Consider the following 19,864-nt stretch of genomic DNA (forward strand, 5'->3'; position numbering starts at 1 on the left):
AGAGAGGAAGAGACAGAGAGGAATACAGAAGCAATAAACAAACAGAAAGAAACAGAGAACGTAGCAAAACAAAAATAATAGAAAGGCGGAAAGGCAAAAGGGCGGAAAGATTGAAAGAAACAAAGATAGATATGCAAAGGGACAGAAAGTCAGGAGGCAGAAAAGTAAGAAAACAGAAAACAAATACAGATAGACAAAAAAGCAGAACGATAGAAAGACGAAGGCCAAAGGACAAAAAAACAGGAAGATCGAAACAGAAAGATCGAAAGACGAAACTTGAAGACAAAAAAAGAAAAAGACAAATAGAGGAAGACAGAAGAACGAGAAAGAGGGATTAAGAAAAAGTAACACAAAGCGATAAACAGAGGGAAATAGAGAGAACAAGGAGTACAGAAACAACATACAGAATGGCAGCAAAGATCGAGGGATAGAAGGACGAAAGAACAAAAATAAGAAGAAAAAAGATATAAATACAAGAAGACAGAAAAATAAACCCGCGAAAACGATGTATGATTTTCTTATTTAAACTTATCAGGAAGAGAAAATAACGGAAAAACAAAAAACAGAAAGACAGAAAAATGAGATTGAGAGAGAGAGAGGAAAACGAGGAGGAGACAGAGAAATGGATGAGATATAGTAAAATGGACAGAATGCAGCAAGATATAAGATAGATAGGCAGACACACAGAAAGCGGATAATCAAGAAGCAGAAAAATAACAAAACAGAAAGCAGAAATACAAAAGACAGAAGAGCAAAACGACAGAAAGTCAGAAGGGCAACAGGATACAAGGATAAAAGAATGAAGGGATAGAAAGACCGTAACACAGAAAGGTAAAAGAAAAACAGAAAGGTAGAAATACAGAAAGACAGAAACATAATGAGACAAAAACAAACAATCAGGCGGAAACGATTTGTCATTTTCTTGCTTAAACTTGGCGGAAGAGAACAAGAAAAACAGAGAAAAAATGAGAATGAGAGTGTGAGAACGGAGAGGAAGAGACAGAGAGATAGAAAGATGAAAGAGAGGAAAAGAAGAGGGGATGAGAGTGATAGAAGAAAATAGAGAGTGAGAACCAGGAATACAGGAACAAACAAACAGACAGAAAGACAGAATGCAACAGGACATAAGATAGATAGGCAGAGGCACAGAAAAGCGGAAGATCAGGCGGCAGAAAAGTAGCAAAACAGAAAACAGAAATACAAAAAGACAGAAAAGTAGAACGACAGAAAGTCAGAAGGGCAAAAGGATAGAAGGATAAAAGAATGAGAGATAACACCAAGGGAAAGAGGAGGGGACGAGATAGAAGTAACTAGAGAGAACGAGGAACACAAAAGCAACATACAAAGAGACAGAAAGAGCATTCAGCGAGACATAAATATTAATTTGGCAAAGGGGCAGAAAAACAGAAAGTCAGGGGGCAGAAAAGTAGCAAAATAGAAAACAGAAAGACAAAAACAGAACGAAAGAAAGGGCAATTGGATAGAACCCGTAAAGAAAAATGCGTCCATTTACACAAAAAATCAGTTTAAAAAAACAGTCTTCAAAAAAAAAACATAAACCTCACGACCTAAAATATGTAGGTATTCTGAAAAACAAAATTTTGTCATTTTTATGATTTCTTATCTTAAATTCCCATAAGAATGTGCTAGAAACCCCATCATACAACCACTCTCAAAATTTTCTAGTATAGTTTCCCCAGTGCTAATTCGGTATTATGATGGTACCACAATCTTCCTTAACAATAGGTTACTACTGCCGGTGATGGGACAGTCGTAAATAAGGATTTGACATGCCGGTACCATTATGCAATATAATGGTTAAATTCTCATTTATTACTGTCCCATCACTGACAGTAGTAATCTATAGTTAAGGAATTTAACTTTTACACATCATAAAACCGAATTAGAACTAGGGAAACTATATTTATTATTGACTTTCTAGCTTTCTACCGGTTTTCAATAAAAAAATTATCGCACAAGAAAGATTCTAACCGAAAAAAAAAGTCATCTGCCCAAAAACCCAATAAACTCACCCGTAAAAAGTACTGATGGATCATGTCCGAAGTGAGGCAAAAAAACTCACCTCTAAAGAAAAAAACATCCACTTAAGTGCACAAAAAAGCAGTCTTCTGAAAAAAAACATAACTCACCCCCAAAATTTTGAAATTTTTACGGTGTGCCACATTAAGTTCCCAAAAAAATGAACCAGAATCCCCATCATATAACTACTCTCAAAAACCTTTCCAAGAAGTGTTCATTTACTAATGTCTGGTCTATCTTTGTTGTATTCACCAAAATATATTTTTGGTCCACCGAAATCATTTTCGGTATTTTGATTAACAAAAAAAAGGAAGGACATGACCTGACCTGACCTGACTTGACGCTAACCTAACAAAAAAATATCGTGGCAACGCAATTTTGTAACCTAATATTTGAAATAGGTGCCCAAAAAGGCAAAATCTGAGATCCTTATAAACAGATTTTTAATTTCGATTTAAATTGGGTCTCAATGTATGAATCAATCTCGCTGTAACTTTGAGAAAGTTAAAAATCCTCATTTTTTTTTGACATGTATCATTTATCAGTGTAGTTTAATCACCGACGTGCCAAATCCTTTCAAAGGATGACGACCCGACCACAAATTATTTTGCATATTATGACCTGGCTCCGATTTCGTTGCAGAGAGTTCTCCAAGCTCAACAAGGATGACATATTCCACAACAACGAGCTCGCTTTTCGTACCGCCGAGCACCATCTCGGCATACCCGCGCTGCTCGAGCCCGAAGACATGGTGGAATTCCCGGTCCCCGATCGTCTTTCCATCCTCACATACCTCTCTCAGTTCTACCAGACGTTCGTCGTCGGTCAGGGTAAGTAGCAACGTAATCCCGCATACCAGTTTCGCAAGTGAATCTGCACATATGCGCTCGTTTCGCAATGCTCATGCTGGAGGAGACGAGCACACTTCATCAAGTCGACCGCATCATTACGTGACCATCTTCGAAAGTATGTCAATCTGCACTCCGCCAATAAATCGTTTTTGTGCATCATAAAACAATATTCGTTACGAAATAAATATTATGCAACGTTCGATTCATGTGAGGTTAAAGGGTAATTTGAATCGCGCCGATCTTGTTAATTGCGATTTATTTTTTCGTAATTAAAAGGTGACGGCTGGCACAACTTTCGATTCGACTTCCGCGATTTTATTAATAGGTATGGTTTTTATGGTAATTGCTAAATGCGAATTTCTAAAATTAATAACTGTTGTATTTCGCGGCGGTGTTTGCTTTCATGCAAATTAGTTCGAGAGCTCTAAATCTGCTCGGGTTTTTTGTTATTTATGGAGGAAAGTTTAACGTACGGCGGTGTCACTGGCGGAGAAAAAACGGATTAGGAGGGCGTGGCACCACTATTATGCTCAGGTGGAATTAATATGCACCCGCTTTTGGGTCCTAGGGAGCGCGACGAAAAATTAATTAATTAGCAACGAGTGGAACGACAAAAGTTGGTCGATTAACATCCAACGTTTTTGATACTAATTTAACTAATTACACCAGGGACACGATTTTTCTAACATTAAAAAATCCTAACAATGTAATTCATTTATTATAGTAGTAGTGTAGTTTATGAATCCGTTTTGAGTTTTTGCACCAGACATCCAGATTTCTGGAAAAAAGTCAAAATTAGTCTGAATGAATATTTTAAATAGAATTTACTTAGCATCTGTTTATATAACGTCATCAAAGTTTTGGTGGGGATGAATAGATAAGTAATTTTTGTTAGACATCTATCAGGCTGATGATAACCTCAAAAGACGTGCTACATTTCAAAGCGATAGGTGCTAAAAGAATCTATGTAAAATTTGATTGCACAATTTTGAATTATAAAAAAAATACACAACCAGGTATTTCAAAACAGTAAAGGGCAAAATTCTGTGTATTTCGCGGAAATTAAAAAAAAAATTGATTTATACCGTTACTTTTTCAAGAATTGCTTTATTCTGCATCTATAAAAATCAATATTTCTTGGAAAAAATCGCTATGCTAATTTCTTGGAAATCTCGGACGCCTCGGTTCTTGGAATTCACGAACTGGAAAATAGGTCAATTTTAGGATTTACAGTTTTTCACTTTTCGGTTTTTGAGTTTCTGAATTTATATTTTAATAGTTTTTTCCTTCGTTTCCTCAATTTTTCAAGTTCTTGATTTTTATTTTTCGTTTTTCCGTTTTTTTAATTTGCAATTTTTGGATTTCTTCAATTTTCAATATTTCGATTTTGCGATACATGTTTCGACTTCGCACTATTTCAATTTTTAAGCTTCTCAATTTTTATTTAATCTTTCGATATTTAATTTTTCATTTCATGCTTTTTCGTTTCGAAAAATTGAAAAATCTAGAAATTGAGAAAATAAAAAATTGCAATATCGAAAAATTACAAATCGAAGAAGTGAAGAAAAGAAAAACATTGAAAAACCAAAAATCGAGAAACTTAAAAACGTAATAAAATTATTGAATCGAAAAATTGCAAAACCCAAAAATTATGACATCGAAAAATTAAGTGGAAGAACTATGACATTGAAAGACCTAAAAACTAAAAAATTAATAAATATCGAGAAACTAAAAAATTAATAATCGGAAAATTGAAATATCGAATAAATGAAAAAGTTTTAAAATCCAATAATTGAAAAATGGAAATTTTCTAAAACTGAAAAAGTCAAAAAATTTAAAAATTATACTTAATATGGCATATTTAAAATAAAAACTGAAAAAATTTCAAATGAAAAATTGAAAAATTCAAAATTTGAAAAATTTTACTCTGAAAAAAAAATTAAAAAATCGAAAAATTGGAAACTCTTGAAATTGCAATTCCAAAAGTTGAAAAAGTGAAAAACTGAAAAATTTTAAAATGAAAACCCGAGGAATTGCATATCGTAAAATTGAAGGAACCAAAAATTGAAAAAATTGAAATTAAAAAAAAAATTGTAAAAATAAAGCAAACTAAAAACCGAAACGAAAAATTGCAAAATCGAGAAACAAAGAAATCTAAAATTGAAAAAACCAAAAATTAAAATAGATACATAGTATCTAAGAATTGAAAAATGAGAAAATCCAAAAAATGAAAAATTTCACGTTGAAAAAAAGAAAATTTAGCCGAAAAATAGGCATGGAAAATTCGCAAATCGAAAAATTGAGGAAACAATAAACTGAAAAAATTAAAATTAAAAAAAAACAAAAATTATAAAATCGAAACATTGAAAAATTCGAAAGCTGGAAACTTGAAAACTGAAAAATTTAAACTTAAGAGCTGAAAAAATGCAATTTTTCGATCGAAAAACTGAAGAAACAAAAAATGAAACATTGAAGAATTGAAAAGTTCAAGTTAAAAAAGCAATAAAAATTGTACACAACATTTAAAACCGAATTCTCTGAAATCATGCAAACGAATAAGGTTGTAGGAAGGATTTTTCTATTTTTCCAGTTTTCGACTTTCCAATTTCCCTTTTTCGATTCTTTTATTTTCAATTTGTAGATTTTCAAATTTTCGATATTGAAATTTTTCGAATTTTCGTTTTTTCGAATTACCATTTTTCAGTTTTTCTATATTCCATTTTTTGGTTTCCAATTTTCAATTTTTGATTTCTCAATTTTCCGAATATTCGATTTCCTAATTTTCGATTTTCTGATCTTTGACTATTCGATTTTGCGATTTTTGTACTTTCCGATTTGAATATATTTTTTAAATTATAGTTATTGCTGCATATTTAAAAAGAAAACTGAAAAATATAAAAAAAATAAGAAACGAAAAATGAAAACATCTAAAATTGAAACCGAAAAATTGAAAAATACAAAAATTGAAAATTTTCACCCTGAAAAAAAAAGATTATAAAATCAGAACATTGTAAAATCTAAAAATTGAAACATCCAAATGTTGCAAAAAAGGAACACTGAAAAATTTAAAAAATTTAAATTGAATAAAAAAATTATAAAATCGGAACAGTGCAAAACCCAAAATTGTAAAACTGAACCAAATAAAAAATTGAAACGAAAAATTGTAAAATCGATAAACTGGAAAATCTAAAATTGAAAAAACTAAAAATTAAGAGCTGAAAAATGATAAAATCAGTACATTGAAAAGCCGAAAAATTGAGACAAGAAAAATTCGCAAATCGAAAAATTGAAGAAACAATAAACTGAAAAGATTAAAATGGAAAAAACAAAAAAATATAAAATCGAAACATTGAGAAATCGAATAAATGAAAAAAACAAAGAAAACAAAACACCAAGCGAAAAATTGAAAAATTCGAAAGCTGAAAAATTGAAAAAACTGATAAATTTTAACGTAAGAGCTGGAAAAATGCAATTTTTCGATCGAAAAACTGAAGAAACAAAAAATGAAACATTGAAGAATTGAAAAGTTCAAGTTAAAAAAGCAATAAAAATTGTACACAACATTTAAAACCGAATTCTCTGAAATCATGCAAACGAATAAGGTTGTAGGAAGGATTTTTCTATTTTTCCAGTTTTCGACTTTCCAATTTCCCTTTTTCGATTCTTTTATTTTCAATTTGTAGATTTTCAAATTTTCGATATTGAAATTTTTCGAATTTTCGTTTTTTCGAATTACCATTTTTCAGTTTTTCGATATTCCATTTTTTGGTTTCCAATTTTCAATTTTTGATTTCTCAATTTTCCGAATATTCGATTTCCTAATTTTCGATTTTCTGATCTTTGACTATTCGATTTTGCGATTTTTGTACTTTCCGATTTGAATATATTTTTTAAATTATAGTTATTGCTGCATATTTAAAAAGAAAACTGAAAAATATAAAAAAAATAAGAAACGAAAAATGAAAACATCTAAAATTGAAACCGAAAAATTGAAAAATACAAAAATTGAAAATTTTCACCCTGAAAAAAAAAGATTATAAAATCAGAACATTGTAAAATCTAAAAATTGAAACATCCAAATGTTGCAAAAAAGGAACACTGAAAAATTTAAAAAATTTAAATTGAATAAAAAAATTATAAAATCGGAACAGTGCAAAACCCAAAATTGTAAAACTGAACCAAATAAAAAATTGAAACGAAAAATTGTAAAATCGATAAACTGGAAAATCTAAAATTGAAAAAACTAAAAATTAAGAGCTGAAAAATGATAAAATCAGTACATTGAAAAGCCGAAAAATTGAGACAAGAAAAATTCGCAAATCGAAAAATTGAAGAAACAATAAACTGAAAAGATTAAAATGGAAAAAACAAAAAAATATAAAATCGAAACATTGAGAAATCGAATAAATGAAAAAAACAAAGAAAACAAAACACCAAGCGAAAAATTGAAAAATTCGAAAGCTGAAAAATTGAAAAAACTGATAAATTTTAACGTAAGAGCTGGAAAAATGCAATTTTTCGATCGAAAAACTGAAGAAACAAAAAATGAAACATTGAAGAATTGAAAAGTTCAAGTTAAAAAAGCAATAAAAATTGTAAATTGTTTGTTCTTTCGAAATTCCATTTTTCGATTTTCGTTTTTTTTTTTCAATATTTGAAATTTTCGAAATTCCAGTTTTTCTTTTTTCGACTTTTCCAACTTCCCTTCTTCGATTTTTTGAATTTCGGATTTTTGATTGCGATTTTTCGAATTTTTGTTGTTTCGAATTTCCATTTTTCAATTTTTCGTTGTTCGAATTTTTGGTTTTTTTACTTTTAAATTTCTGGAATTTCCCATTTTTTCGATTTTTTGACTTTCAATTTTTCGATTTTCGACTTTTCGATTTCTCAATTTTCTGAATTCTCGATTTTCTCAGTTTTCGATTTTTTAATGTTTGATTTTTCGAGTTTGCAATTTTTCGACTTTCCAATTTTTTGGTTTGAAAATTGTTTGAAATTATAGTTATTATTGTATATTTAAAATGAAAACTGAAAAACTGTCAAATCAAAAATTCAAAAAGAAATTGAAGGAACGAAAAGTTAAAAAATCTATGATTAAAAATCAAAAAATTGAAAAATCCAAAAATTAAAAATTTTACTTTGAAAAAAAAAGAATTATAAAATCAGAACATTGCAAAATCTGAAAATTGAAACATCCAAAAGTTAGAAAATGGAAAAACTGAAAAATTTAATAACTAAAACACGAAGGTTGCATATCGTAAAATTGAAAGTATGAAAAATTGAAAAAACAAAAAATTAAAATAGTATCAAAGAGTTGAAAAATGATTCACATCGACAAAAAGAAAAATTCTAAAATCAGTACAATGAAAAGCCGAAAATTCGCAGATTAAAAAATTGAGGAAACAAACTGAAAAATAAAAATTAAATAAACAAAAAATTATAAATTCGAAACATTGAAAAATCGAATAATTAAAAAAAATAAAAAAATAAAATAAATTGAAAAAGTGAAAAATTTAAACTTAAGAGCTTGAAAAATTGCAAATTGAAAAACTAAAGAAACAAAAAGTTAAAAATTGAATAATTGAAAAATTCAAATCAAAAAAGCAATTAAATTATATAACAACATTTAAAACCGAATTCTCTGAAATTGTTGTATGTTGTAGAAACTTCGTTTGCGTGATTTCAGAGAATTCGGTTTTCCCACGAAGAAATTTTCGACTTATCGACTTTGCAATTTCCTTTCTTCGATTTCTCGATTTTCGATTTTTCGATTTCTTGATTGTCGATTTTTCGATTTTGCGATGTTTCGATTTTTTGTTCTTTCGAATTTCCATTTTTCGATTTTCTGTTATCGCAATTTTCAATTTTTTTATCTCGGTTTTTCCATTTTTGAATTTTTCGTTATTAGAATTTTTCAATTTTTTTACTTTTAGATTTCTGGAATTTTCGGTTTTTTATTTTTCTATATTCGATTTTTGATTTTCAATTTTTCGATTTTTCGAGGTTGCGATTTTTGGACTTTCCAATTTTTTCGTGTGAATTTTTTTTAATTATAGATATTATTGCATATTTAAAATGAAAACTGAAAACATTTTAAATCAAAAAATAAAAAAAACTAGCAACGAAAAATTAAACAGAAAAATTGAAAGATCCAAAATTTGAAAAATTTTGCTCTGAAAAAAGAAGAATTATAAAATCAGAACATTGCAAAATCTAAAAATTGAAACATCATAAAGTTGGAAAAACTGAAGAATTTAAAAACTAAAACACGAAGGCACATATCGTAAAATTGAAGGTACGAAAAATTGAAAAAACAAAAAACTAAAATAGTATCAAAGAATTGAAAAATGAAAAAATCCAAACAATGATAAATTTCACATTGACAAAAGGAAAAATTATAAAATCAGTACAATGAAAAGCCGAAAATTCGCAAATTGAAAGATTGAAGAAACAATAAACTCAAAAAATAAAAATTAAAGAAACAAAAAATTATAAAATCGAAACATTGAAAAATCGAATAATTAAAAAAATAAAAAAATAAAACACGAAACGAAAAATTGAAAAATTGGAAATCTGATGAATTGAAAAATTCGAAATCTGGTAAATTGAAAAACTGAAAAATAAACTTAAGAGCTTGAAAAATTGCAAATTGAAAAACTAAAAAAACAAAAAATTGAATAATTGAAAAATTCAAATCAAAAAAGCAATTAAATTGTATAACAACATTTAAAACCGACTTTTCCAATTTCCTTTCTTTGATTTCCCGATTTTTGATTTTCAGTTTTTCGATTTTCAATTTTTCGACTTTCCAATTTTTTGGTGTAAATTTTGTTTAAATTATAGTTATTGCATATTAAAAATTAAAACTGAAAACATTTCTAATCAAAAAATAAAAAAAATAAGAAACGAAAAATTAAAATAAAAAAATTGAAAACCAAAAAATTGAAAAATCCAAAATTTGAAAAATTTCGCTCTGAAGAAAGAAAAATTTAAACAACCAAAAGTTGGACAATGGAAAAAATGAAAAATGTCACTCAGAAAAAAGAAAAATTACAAAATCAGAACATAGAAAGAAACGAAAAACTGAAAAAATGTATAAAATCGGAACTTTAAAAAACTGAAAAATTGTAAAAATAAAGCAAATAAAAAACCGAAACGAAAAATTGCAAAATCGAAAAACTGAAAAATCTAAAGTTTAAGAAACTAAAAATATCTAAGAGTTGAAAAATAAAAAAATCTATTTAATAAAAATTTCACATTGAAAAAAAAGTTATAAAATCGGTCAAAATTGAGGCATAAAAAATTCGCAAATCTAAAAATTGAAGGAACAATAAACTGAAAAGATTACAATAGAAAAACAAAACATTATAAAATCGAAACATTTCAAATCGAGTAATTGAAAAACTAAAGAAAACAAAACACGAAAGGTAAAATGGAAAAATTCTAAAGCTGGAAAACTGAAAAATTTAAACTTAAGAGTTGGAAACATTCAACTCAAAAAAGCTGCTGGAGTTTTATTTGCGCCACTGGTTTTTACTTTATAAAGGTTATGAGAAAACAATTTTTATAATTGAATTGAATAAGAAGCGGGATTTGTTGGACTACCAATTTTTGATACTAAATAAGTATCATTAAAAATAAATGTAGTAAAATGAAATTAATCTAAAATAAACTTCGCCTAAATTACGTTGGCTTTGTCGCCCCAATTTTCGGCAAATCCGCTTGTTCCAGAGTTATCCTCCTCCTTTGTAACCGGCAAGCACTTTTTCAAATTATCCTAATTTCCCGAAATTTCATTAATAATCAATTCCCCCGCGATGAGGCGTGCTAAGAGCGTATTTACCCATCCCAGACACTCATTATCTCTCCCAAAGATGAGCACTTTGTACTCTGCATCCGCACCAGATAAGAGAAAAACGCCATCGTCATCCCAAATTATTCAACCAAGAAAAAAGTAAACGACGAAGAGTAACGGTCACTTCCTTATTACAAAGTAATAATAATCCACTTCTTGCGGAGTTCACATCATGGTTCAAACGAAAGCGACAGAGTTTAGAAACGATCCAGAAACGCCAACCGACGACAGATAACTTCCGCTTTCTCGCTTGATCTTATGCTTCCAAGAGAGGGAAAGTGCTTCCAGGTGGGTCAATCGATTTACGATCTGGTCCTATGTACTCACCTACTTGTACTACTCCCAACTGGATTTCACAGTGCCACTTTCACCACGTCGATATACATTTCTTGATTAGGATCAACCAATCTGATCGGGCTTAAATTAGACTGATTGATGGACGTTCGAACATATGCGGCCCATTTGGGTTATTTGCATTCGGGTTACGTAATTTTTAATAACCCGATTTGGAAAGTTGAAGATAGTTTACACCCGTTTACGGCCCTTGCGTTTTTCGAACATTTAACCACGTCGTTAAAATTGTTCGCTCGACCATTATAAAGTTTGATACGAATCTCGTAATTAAACTGCGCGAAGTTAGATGTAGGTACGGTCGATGCAATCTTCAAATTGCTATACGTCACTCTTAATAATTTTAATCATCAATCAGTAATCCATCATGCTCACAATACAAGGATAATAAATGATGTGAAAAAACATTTCTAACATGAATGCTAATAAGAAGATGAGAGCCCACCTTATCATGTTGACGACCTAACATTTAGGCGTGCGTTGATTTAATGATCATTATATAAAATCTTGTTGGGGTTATTAAAATGTCTGCGGCTGTTCCCACAAGAACGGGGATTGTGGTTGGCCTTAAATTGATTACGAGGTCCGAATTTGAATTTCGAATTTTTAGTAGATGGTCACACTCGAACCAGAATTTGGCTAGTCATCTCAAAATATCTATTATTAAAATTATTTAAATATTGTACACACAGTTTTAGCGTACGATGCTTTGAGTTTTTCGGATAGACATCCAAATTTTTGCATTCATAACCGCTGTAGTACGAAAAAATAGATCTCGTGTTTCCGTCTGTCTGTCAGATGGTAAAACGCCAAACAAAAGTTTTCAAATCCTTACCAACAATAGGATGACTTCATCTCCAAAATTAACAGTAATAAATGTTATTTAAACTTTATAGAATAAGATACTTCTACACTTGTAGTCTATGAATCCGCGTTGAATTTTTACCGTAGACACCTAGATTTTTCGAAAACATCAAAATTGTGTAACATTTTGCAATTTAACTTTGAAATTGGAAAACCGAATGCTCTGATATGCAAACGTTTTAAAGTTGTACGAAGCATTTTTCCATTTTTCGAATATTTCAAATTTTCGAATTTTCCGGTTTTTAAATTTTTTTTGATTTCGGATTTTTGGATATGTCGATTTTTCAAATTTTCTAATTTTTTCACTTTTTGATTTCTGGTTTTTCGGTCTTTCTGTATTAAAATTTTCAATTTTTTTACTTTCCGATTTTTTGATTTTCCAATTTCCGAATTTTTCAAGTTTCCATTTTTTGATATTCGACTTTTAATTTTTTACTTTTCGATTTTTTGATTTTCGAGTTTTCAATTTTTTGAAATATGGATTTTTCGAATTCTTTCGACTTTTCGTTTTTCGAATTTCCAATTTTTCTATATTCCTTTTTTTGCTTTTGCTTTGGACTTTGATTTCTCGAGGTTTCGATTTCCCGATTTTTCGTTTTTTCGAATTTCCCATTTTTGACTTTTCGATTTTCCGGTTTTTCAATTTTCGATTTTTTGAATTTTTGATTTATCGGTTTTGCAATTTCTAGTTTTTCGAATTGTCGAATTTTTGATTTTCGGACTTTTCCAATTCCCCTTTTCGATTTCTCGATTTTCCGATTTTCCGATTTTCCTTTCTTCGGTTCATCGATTTTTAGATCTTTATTTTTAGATTTTTTCACTTATGTCGATTTTGGGTTTTTCGAATTTCCCTTTTTTGTTTTTTCGAATTCTCGATTTTCAGTTTCTCGATATTCGATTTTTCGATTTCTCGATTTTAGATTTTGCGATTTTTCGAATTCATGATTTTGGAGTTTTCAAATTCTTTCGAATTTTCAATTTTTCTATATTTTGACCTCTCGACTTTCAATTTTTTGATTTTGGAGTTTTCAAAGATTTCTCGATTTTCCGATTTTCGGTTTTTCCATTTTCCATTTTTCGAATTTTAATTTATTCTTTTCGATTTTTCGATTTTTTATTTTTCGATATTCGAATTATTGATTTCTCAAATTTTCCATTTTTCGACTTTCCTTTCGATTTTCAAATTTTCGAGTCTTCGATTTTTCAATTTTTCAGTTTTTCCATTCTTCGGTTCATCAATTTTTGAATCTTTATTTTTCGATTTTTTCACTTTCCGAATTTTGCGATTTTTAGAATTTTCAAATTCTTCCGAAATTTCGATTTCTTCATTTTCGATTTTTTGATTTTGGATTTTTCGACCTCGATCTCCCGATTTTCGGTTTTTCAATTTTCCATTTTTCGAATTTTAATTTATTTATTCTTTTCGATTTCTCGATTTTGAATTTTCTGATTTCGAATTTTTCGATATTCGAATTTCTCATTTTCGATTTTTTCAATTTTCCATTTGCGATTTTTCGATTTCTCGATTTTTAATTTTTCGAATTGCATTTTTTTTCTTTTCGATTTTTCAATTTTTGTTTTTTTGATACTCGAATTCATTTTCGATTTCTCGACTTTCCTTTCGATTTTTCAATTTTTCCGTTTTTCAGTTTATCGATTTTTCCAATTTCCCACTTTTGAAATTTCGAGTTTCCATTTTTCGATTTTGGATTTTGCGATTTTTTGAATTTATGATATTGGAATTTTCAATTTTTCTACATATATTTCGATTTCTTGATTTCCATTTTTCGGTTTTTCTATTTCCCATTTTTCGAATTTTCTTTTTTTTTCTTTTTGATTTCTCGTGTTTCGGTTTTTCGATTTTTGATTTTTCGATATTCGAATTATCGTTTTCGCTAATTTTCTATTTTCAACTTTTCTTTCGATTTTTCTATTTTCAGATTTTCGAGTTTTCCATTTTTTAATTTTTCAGTTTTTCCATTCTTCGGTGCATCGATTTTTGAATCTTTACTTTTCGATTTTTTCACTTTCCGAATTTTCGATTATTTTCCCAATTTTCGAAATTTCCATTTTCAGATTTTCTTGATTTCCCATTTGCGATTTTTCGATTTTCGTTTTTTTGAATTCGGATTTTTTGATTTTTTGATTTTTCTGTTTTTTTCGATATTCGTATTTTCAATTTTTCCCTTCCGACTTTTCGTTTTCGGATTTCATAATTTTCAGTTTCTTGATTTTGGAATTTTTAATTTTTCTATATTTTAGTTTTTTTACTTTTCGATTTTTGATTTCTCGATTTTCTATTTCTCGGTTTTCGATTTTTCGAGTTTTGGATTTTTTAAATTTTCTATTTGCATGATGCAAACGTTTTAAGCTTATACAAAACATTTGTCAATTTTTCGATATTTCCAATTTTCGATTTTCTATTTTCCGGTTTTTCAATTTCTAATTTTCGATCTTTTCAATTTCCCATTTGCGTTTTTTCGATTTTTGGTTTCTCGATTTTCGGGTTTCCTATATTTCCATTTTTCGATTTTAATTTTAAGTTCTTTTCGATTTCTCGATTTTTGATTTTTCGATGTTCGGATTATCGATTTCCCTAATTTTCAATTTTTAAGTTTTCCATACATCAACTCTTCGATTTTTGAGTCTTTATTTTTTGATTTTTCACATTCCGAATTTTCAATTTCCAGTCTTCTAATTTTGAAATTTCGAATTTTCATTTTTCGATTTTGCAATTTTTCGAATTTTTGATATTGGAATTTTCAAATTCTTTCAATTTTTCGATTTTAGGTTTTTGAATTTCCCTTTTTTGATCGATTTCTCGATTTTGGATTTTGTGATTTTTCGAATTTATGATATTGGAATTTTCAAATTCTTTCGAATTTTCCTTTAATTCGATTTCTCGATTTTAAATTTTTTAATGTTGGATTTTTCGGTTTTCCGATTTTCGATTTTTCGATTTTCAGATTTTCGAGTCTTCGATTTTTCAATTTTTCAATTTTTTCATTCTTCGGTTCATAAATTTTTGAATCTTTATTTTTCGGTTTCACGATTTTCCGATTTTTGCTTTTTCTATTTTCCATTTTTCGAATTCTATTTTTTTTTCTTTTCGATTTCTCGATTTTCGATTTTCCGCTTTATGTTTTTTCGATATTCGAGTTTTCTAATTTAGGATTTTTCGGCTTTTCTTTCGATTTTGCGATTTTCGAGTTTTTGATTTTTTAATTTTTCAGTTTTTCCATTCTTCGGTTCATCGATTTTTTAATCTTTACTTTTCAATTTTTCCATTCTTGGATTCATCGATTTTTGAGTCTTAATTTTTTAATTTTTCACATTCCGAATTTTCGATTTCTTCTAATTTTGAAATTTAAAATTTTCATTTTTCGATTTTGCGATTTTTCGAATCTTTGATATTGAAATTTTCAAATTCTTTCAATTTTTCGATTTTGGGTTTTTCGAATTTTATTTTTTTTCTTTACGATTTCTCGATTTTCGGTTTTCCGATTTATGATTTTTCGATATTCGATTTTTCTAATTTTCAATTTTCGACTTTCCTTTCGATTTTGCGATTTTCAGATTTCCGAATTTTCAATTGTTCCCATTTTCGAAATTTCGAGTTTTCGTTTTTCAGTTAGGCGATTTCTCGAATTTTGACATTGGAATTGTCAAATTCTTTCGATGATTTTTTCGGTTTTCGATTTTCGAATTTTCAATTTTTTGATATTTCGATTTTCGATTTTTTGATTTTCGATCTTTTGAATTATCGATTTTGCAGTTTTTCGAATTTTTGACATTGGAATTGTCAAATTTTATTCAATTTATCGAATTTTGGATTTTCGATTTTTATGTTGGAATTTTTAATTTCTTTCGATTTTCAGCTGTTTGACTTTTCGATTTTCGAATTTCAATTTTTCTATATTTCAATTTCCCGATCTTCGATTTTTTCAAATTTTTGGTATTGAAATTTTGATCATTTTTTTACTTTTAAATTTTTTGATTTCTCGATTTTCGATTTGTGAATTTTTTCGAATTTTCGCTTTCTGGATTTTCTAAACCTTCAATTTTTCGATATTGGGATTTTTAATTTTCGATTTTCGGCTCTTCGGCTTTTCGATTTTCGAATTTTCAATTTTGAGATTTCGATTTTTGATATTCGATCAATTTTTTTAGTTTTCGATTTTTCAGTTTTTCCATCCTTCAGGGTATGAATTTTTAAGTCTTTTTATTTTTGATTTCTCGATTTTCCGGTTTGTCGAATTTTAGATTTTTGGAAATCTTGACTTTCGATCTCTTAATTTTCAATTTTTTGACTTTCGAATTTTAGATTTTTCGATTTTCTCTATTTTGACGTTTCGATTTTTCGATTTGTCCATATCCCAATTTTCAGTCTTTTACTTTTTTTCGATTTTTGGAATTTTGAATTTTTCGATATTCCGATTTTTCGAATAGATATTAAATAAATTGGATTTCCGATTTTTGAACTCGTTATTTACTCGTTTGGATGTTACGGATAGAGGTCATCAGTGTTTTATTGTTAGTATTACAATGCCCATATCGGAATTGACATACACATCTTAGTTGAAATAATGTTGGTCGGAAAATTTTCAAATGGGAAAACGCGCTAGAAATAGCCTTGCCCTTTATCAATGCATTCAGATTTTCGAAGCGTTTCCTAAGGACAGGTGCACTGTAGACGAAATATTAACAAGTGTGTTTTCGTAACATAATGCGTTCGAATCATAAGTAGTGGCAGAGCATGGGTTATTAAAATATCTATAATACGTTAATGAATTCAGAAAAACAAGAATATTAAATGCCAAGAATGACATCTGCCATAGCATCGAGCATGTGCGTCATTTTTTCGTGATTTTTTATAGTGTCATTAAAAAAATTGGATGTCGTCGAGGAACAAAAAAATGTATTATAGATTATCAAAACAGATTCTACCAATGTTTTGTTTTTGTATTTGTCACTCGGATAAATTATAGTTAGAACGAAGTTGTCTACCACGTGAATCTAAATTTTAAATTCGTCTTCATTTTTTACTGAATTTCCATACTGGGGTCAAGTTTTGAACCGTCGGCCGTCCAATCACAATTATTTGGTGTAACATACTAGCCTTAGCCAGTGGAAATATCTAATATGAATACAGAGACTACGCAGTTGTCGAATAAATTAGATAAACGGACAAAATAAAGTTCAGTCAAAATGTCAACATCCCGGCGACTCGTTTTCCGAGCCAGTTTATTTAGGCTGCGCATTTTCACTTCTCTCTTCGCAAGGGCTCCACGAAACAAATTCCCGATATAAATCGGCCGCCTGTCAGGCTAGATTAAAATGGAAAACAGCAATAAAGCAAACGAACTCTAGCGTTCGCAACATCATGCTCGTTCCACGGCTAATATATTCGTTTTTGCAGGCAAATCACCCGCCAGGATAGCTCCGAAAAGACCGGCGACGTCCCCGGAACGCAGCCTCGTGTCTCCGGCCTCTTCCAGCCCCCCGTCAAAGGTATACATCATCTCCGCCATCACACCGTTCATTACTTTATTTTTTGTGCAATGTATTCGTCCTTCGTTTTATTTGTGCTTCATGCGTCCATTTAATTGTTGAGTCCATGGATCACACAGTAGCCTTTGGATAATTTTACGTTTACTTTTTAACCGTTGGTGATTTTTTTGCAAGATAAACTCGAAATTAGTGGGAAAGCTTGTTTGTGGTGTTGTGGCCGTTCTCACACTAAGCCGAGTATATTCTATTTTGCATGAGTTGCACGGATTAACATATTCCTCGGCTTTTATTGTTATCTGCTTCCTTCTTCTTTGTTTTTATAATGAGTCGTCGTCTGGCTAATAACATTAACTCACCGCCGGACATGACAGGAGATTATGTCTGCAAGGTGAACATGCGACAGTGACATTGAAAAGCTCGAAAAATGCAGATGACGGCTCATTTGTTGGTGGGAACGCACGCTTGCATGGTTTCGAGGAAAATTGACCGTTCGGAGATAGATTTCCACGAACGATAGTCAGTTTACCACGTGTTTCCTAATTTTCACCATTCTCGTGCTTCTTATCTTACTTTTCACATCTTTTTATTGTTGTAATAAACAGTGTGGGTTTCGGTTAAGGTCTAAGTTGGTAAAATAAAGCACCAATTTCGTGTCGAAATTCGAGCCAGAATTGTGCAAATACACTGTTTATACATCGCCTTTACGCAGAGCATGTCAGAATGCACCGATTGTACGCATTATCGAGTACATGCCAGAACACCATTAGGAATTTTTCATCGCGACTCAATTTTGTAAATTTGGTTAGTTTTTGTGAAAGTTCAATAGCACAATAAAATTCGGTAGGTAAAGTAGCCAATACATAATCCAATTAAGGAATAAATGTTTCGACATCTGTTGTTTTAAATTAATTCGCGTTTAAAATTCGCTATTTTACTACCAAATAAATGGTAATACGAAGAATAGAAAGAACTTGTTTAGCGTGAACAAACAAGTATCGACTGACTCGAGACGTTCGAATTAAGTTTTCCTATTTTTATCAACGTAAACAAAAAAGTTGTACCCCGTGTAAAATTAATTATAATTTAAAAACTTTTCTAGAAACCTAACGAGCATGATAGATAATGATCATAAAGTGGAATGTAATGTAATATTAATGAGTCCGTTTAGACTTGGCTCGGTCCTGCGTAAGGTCAACTGACATTTGCCAACATGAAACGTGCAAAGAATAGAAGAGGGAAAAAATTATTTTGCGTCTGCGCACTAAACCTCAAAGTTTAAGAGATTGTGCAGCATTTGTGGTGACTTCGGTCTCGTCTTCGCTGGAAAATGTTAGCACAGCTTATTTATTCCAATTTAACTTCAAAGAATGTAAAAAAATACCATGACTCAACAGTCTTCAATAGTAATAGAAACTCATTTGTTTATGCATATTTCAATGTTTATTATGTCACGGTCATGAACATGTGGTATTAGACCCGAGTGTAAACAGTAAGTGACATTACATTTAAAAATTCACTTGTTTCTGCCGACGTATTGATTTAAATTCGGTTGTATTTTAAAATATGCGAGATATTAAAGAGTGTTTTTTGAATTATACCATTAAATCGAAATCCGAAAATTTGAAAAATCGAGCAATCGAAACATCAAAAAATAAAAATATCTAAAATTGAAAAATTGAAACATTTTAAAGGTTGGGATATCGAAACAACAATAAAGTGAAAAATTGTTAAACTTAAAAGGTCGAAAAATTGAAAAATCGAAAAACTAGGAAATCGGGAAATCGAAATTGAAAAACCGAAACATCAAAAAATCGAGAAGTCGAAAAATCGAAAATTAAGAAACTCAGAATTGAAAAATTGAAACATAGAAAGGTTGAGAAATCGAAACAACAATAAACTGAAAAAATTTAAAACTTAAAAGGTCGAAAAATTGAAAATTCGAAAAACCAGGAAATCGGGAAATCGAAATTGAAAAACCGAAACATCAAAAAATCGAGAAGCCGAAAAATCGAAAATTGAGAAACTCAGAATTACAAAAATTGGAACTTAGAAAAAATTGAAATATCGAAAAATCCAAGAACGAGAAAGCAAGAAAATGAAAAATGACATATCAAAAAAGTGGAAAATCCAAAAATTTAAAAATTCGAAAAATTGAGAACTAGAGATATTGACGAACTGAAAAATCGATAAATCTTTTGATCTAAAATTTTGGAAATCGAAGAATTAAAATATCGCGAAATCAAAACATTAAAAGGTGGAGCAAACAGGAAATCTAAAAATTGAGAATTTCAAAATTGAAAACTTTGAACTTTAAAAAATACGATAAATCGAACAATTAAAATTTCGCTAGATCGAGAAGTTGAAAAATTGGGAAATTCGGAATTCAAAAAAC

General features: G+C 29.6%; 1 protein-coding gene across 2 annotated transcripts in view; it reads left to right on the forward strand.

Annotated features, from left to right (window-relative positions):
- The window catches only part of LOC135136834 (MICAL-like protein 1), a 90,715-nt gene that overhangs the window by 55,285 nt on the left and 15,566 nt on the right, over positions 1-19,864 (forward strand). For both annotated transcript variants that reach the window (XM_064066273.1, XM_064066266.1), the window contains exons 3-4: positions 2,683-2,870; positions 17,381-17,472. In XM_064066273.1, the coding sequence (XP_063922343.1) occupies positions 2,683-2,870; positions 17,381-17,472 (280 nt within the window). The remainder of the gene's footprint in view (positions 1-2,682; positions 2,871-17,380; positions 17,473-19,864) is intronic.

This window comes from Zophobas morio, unplaced genomic scaffold (assembly GCF_036711695.1).
Source record: "Zophobas morio isolate AGI-343-1 ecotype UQ-CSIRO unplaced genomic scaffold, CSIRO_AGI_Zmor_V1 ptg000004l, whole genome shotgun sequence".
NCBI lineage: Eukaryota > Metazoa > Arthropoda > Insecta > Coleoptera > Tenebrionidae > Zophobas > Zophobas morio.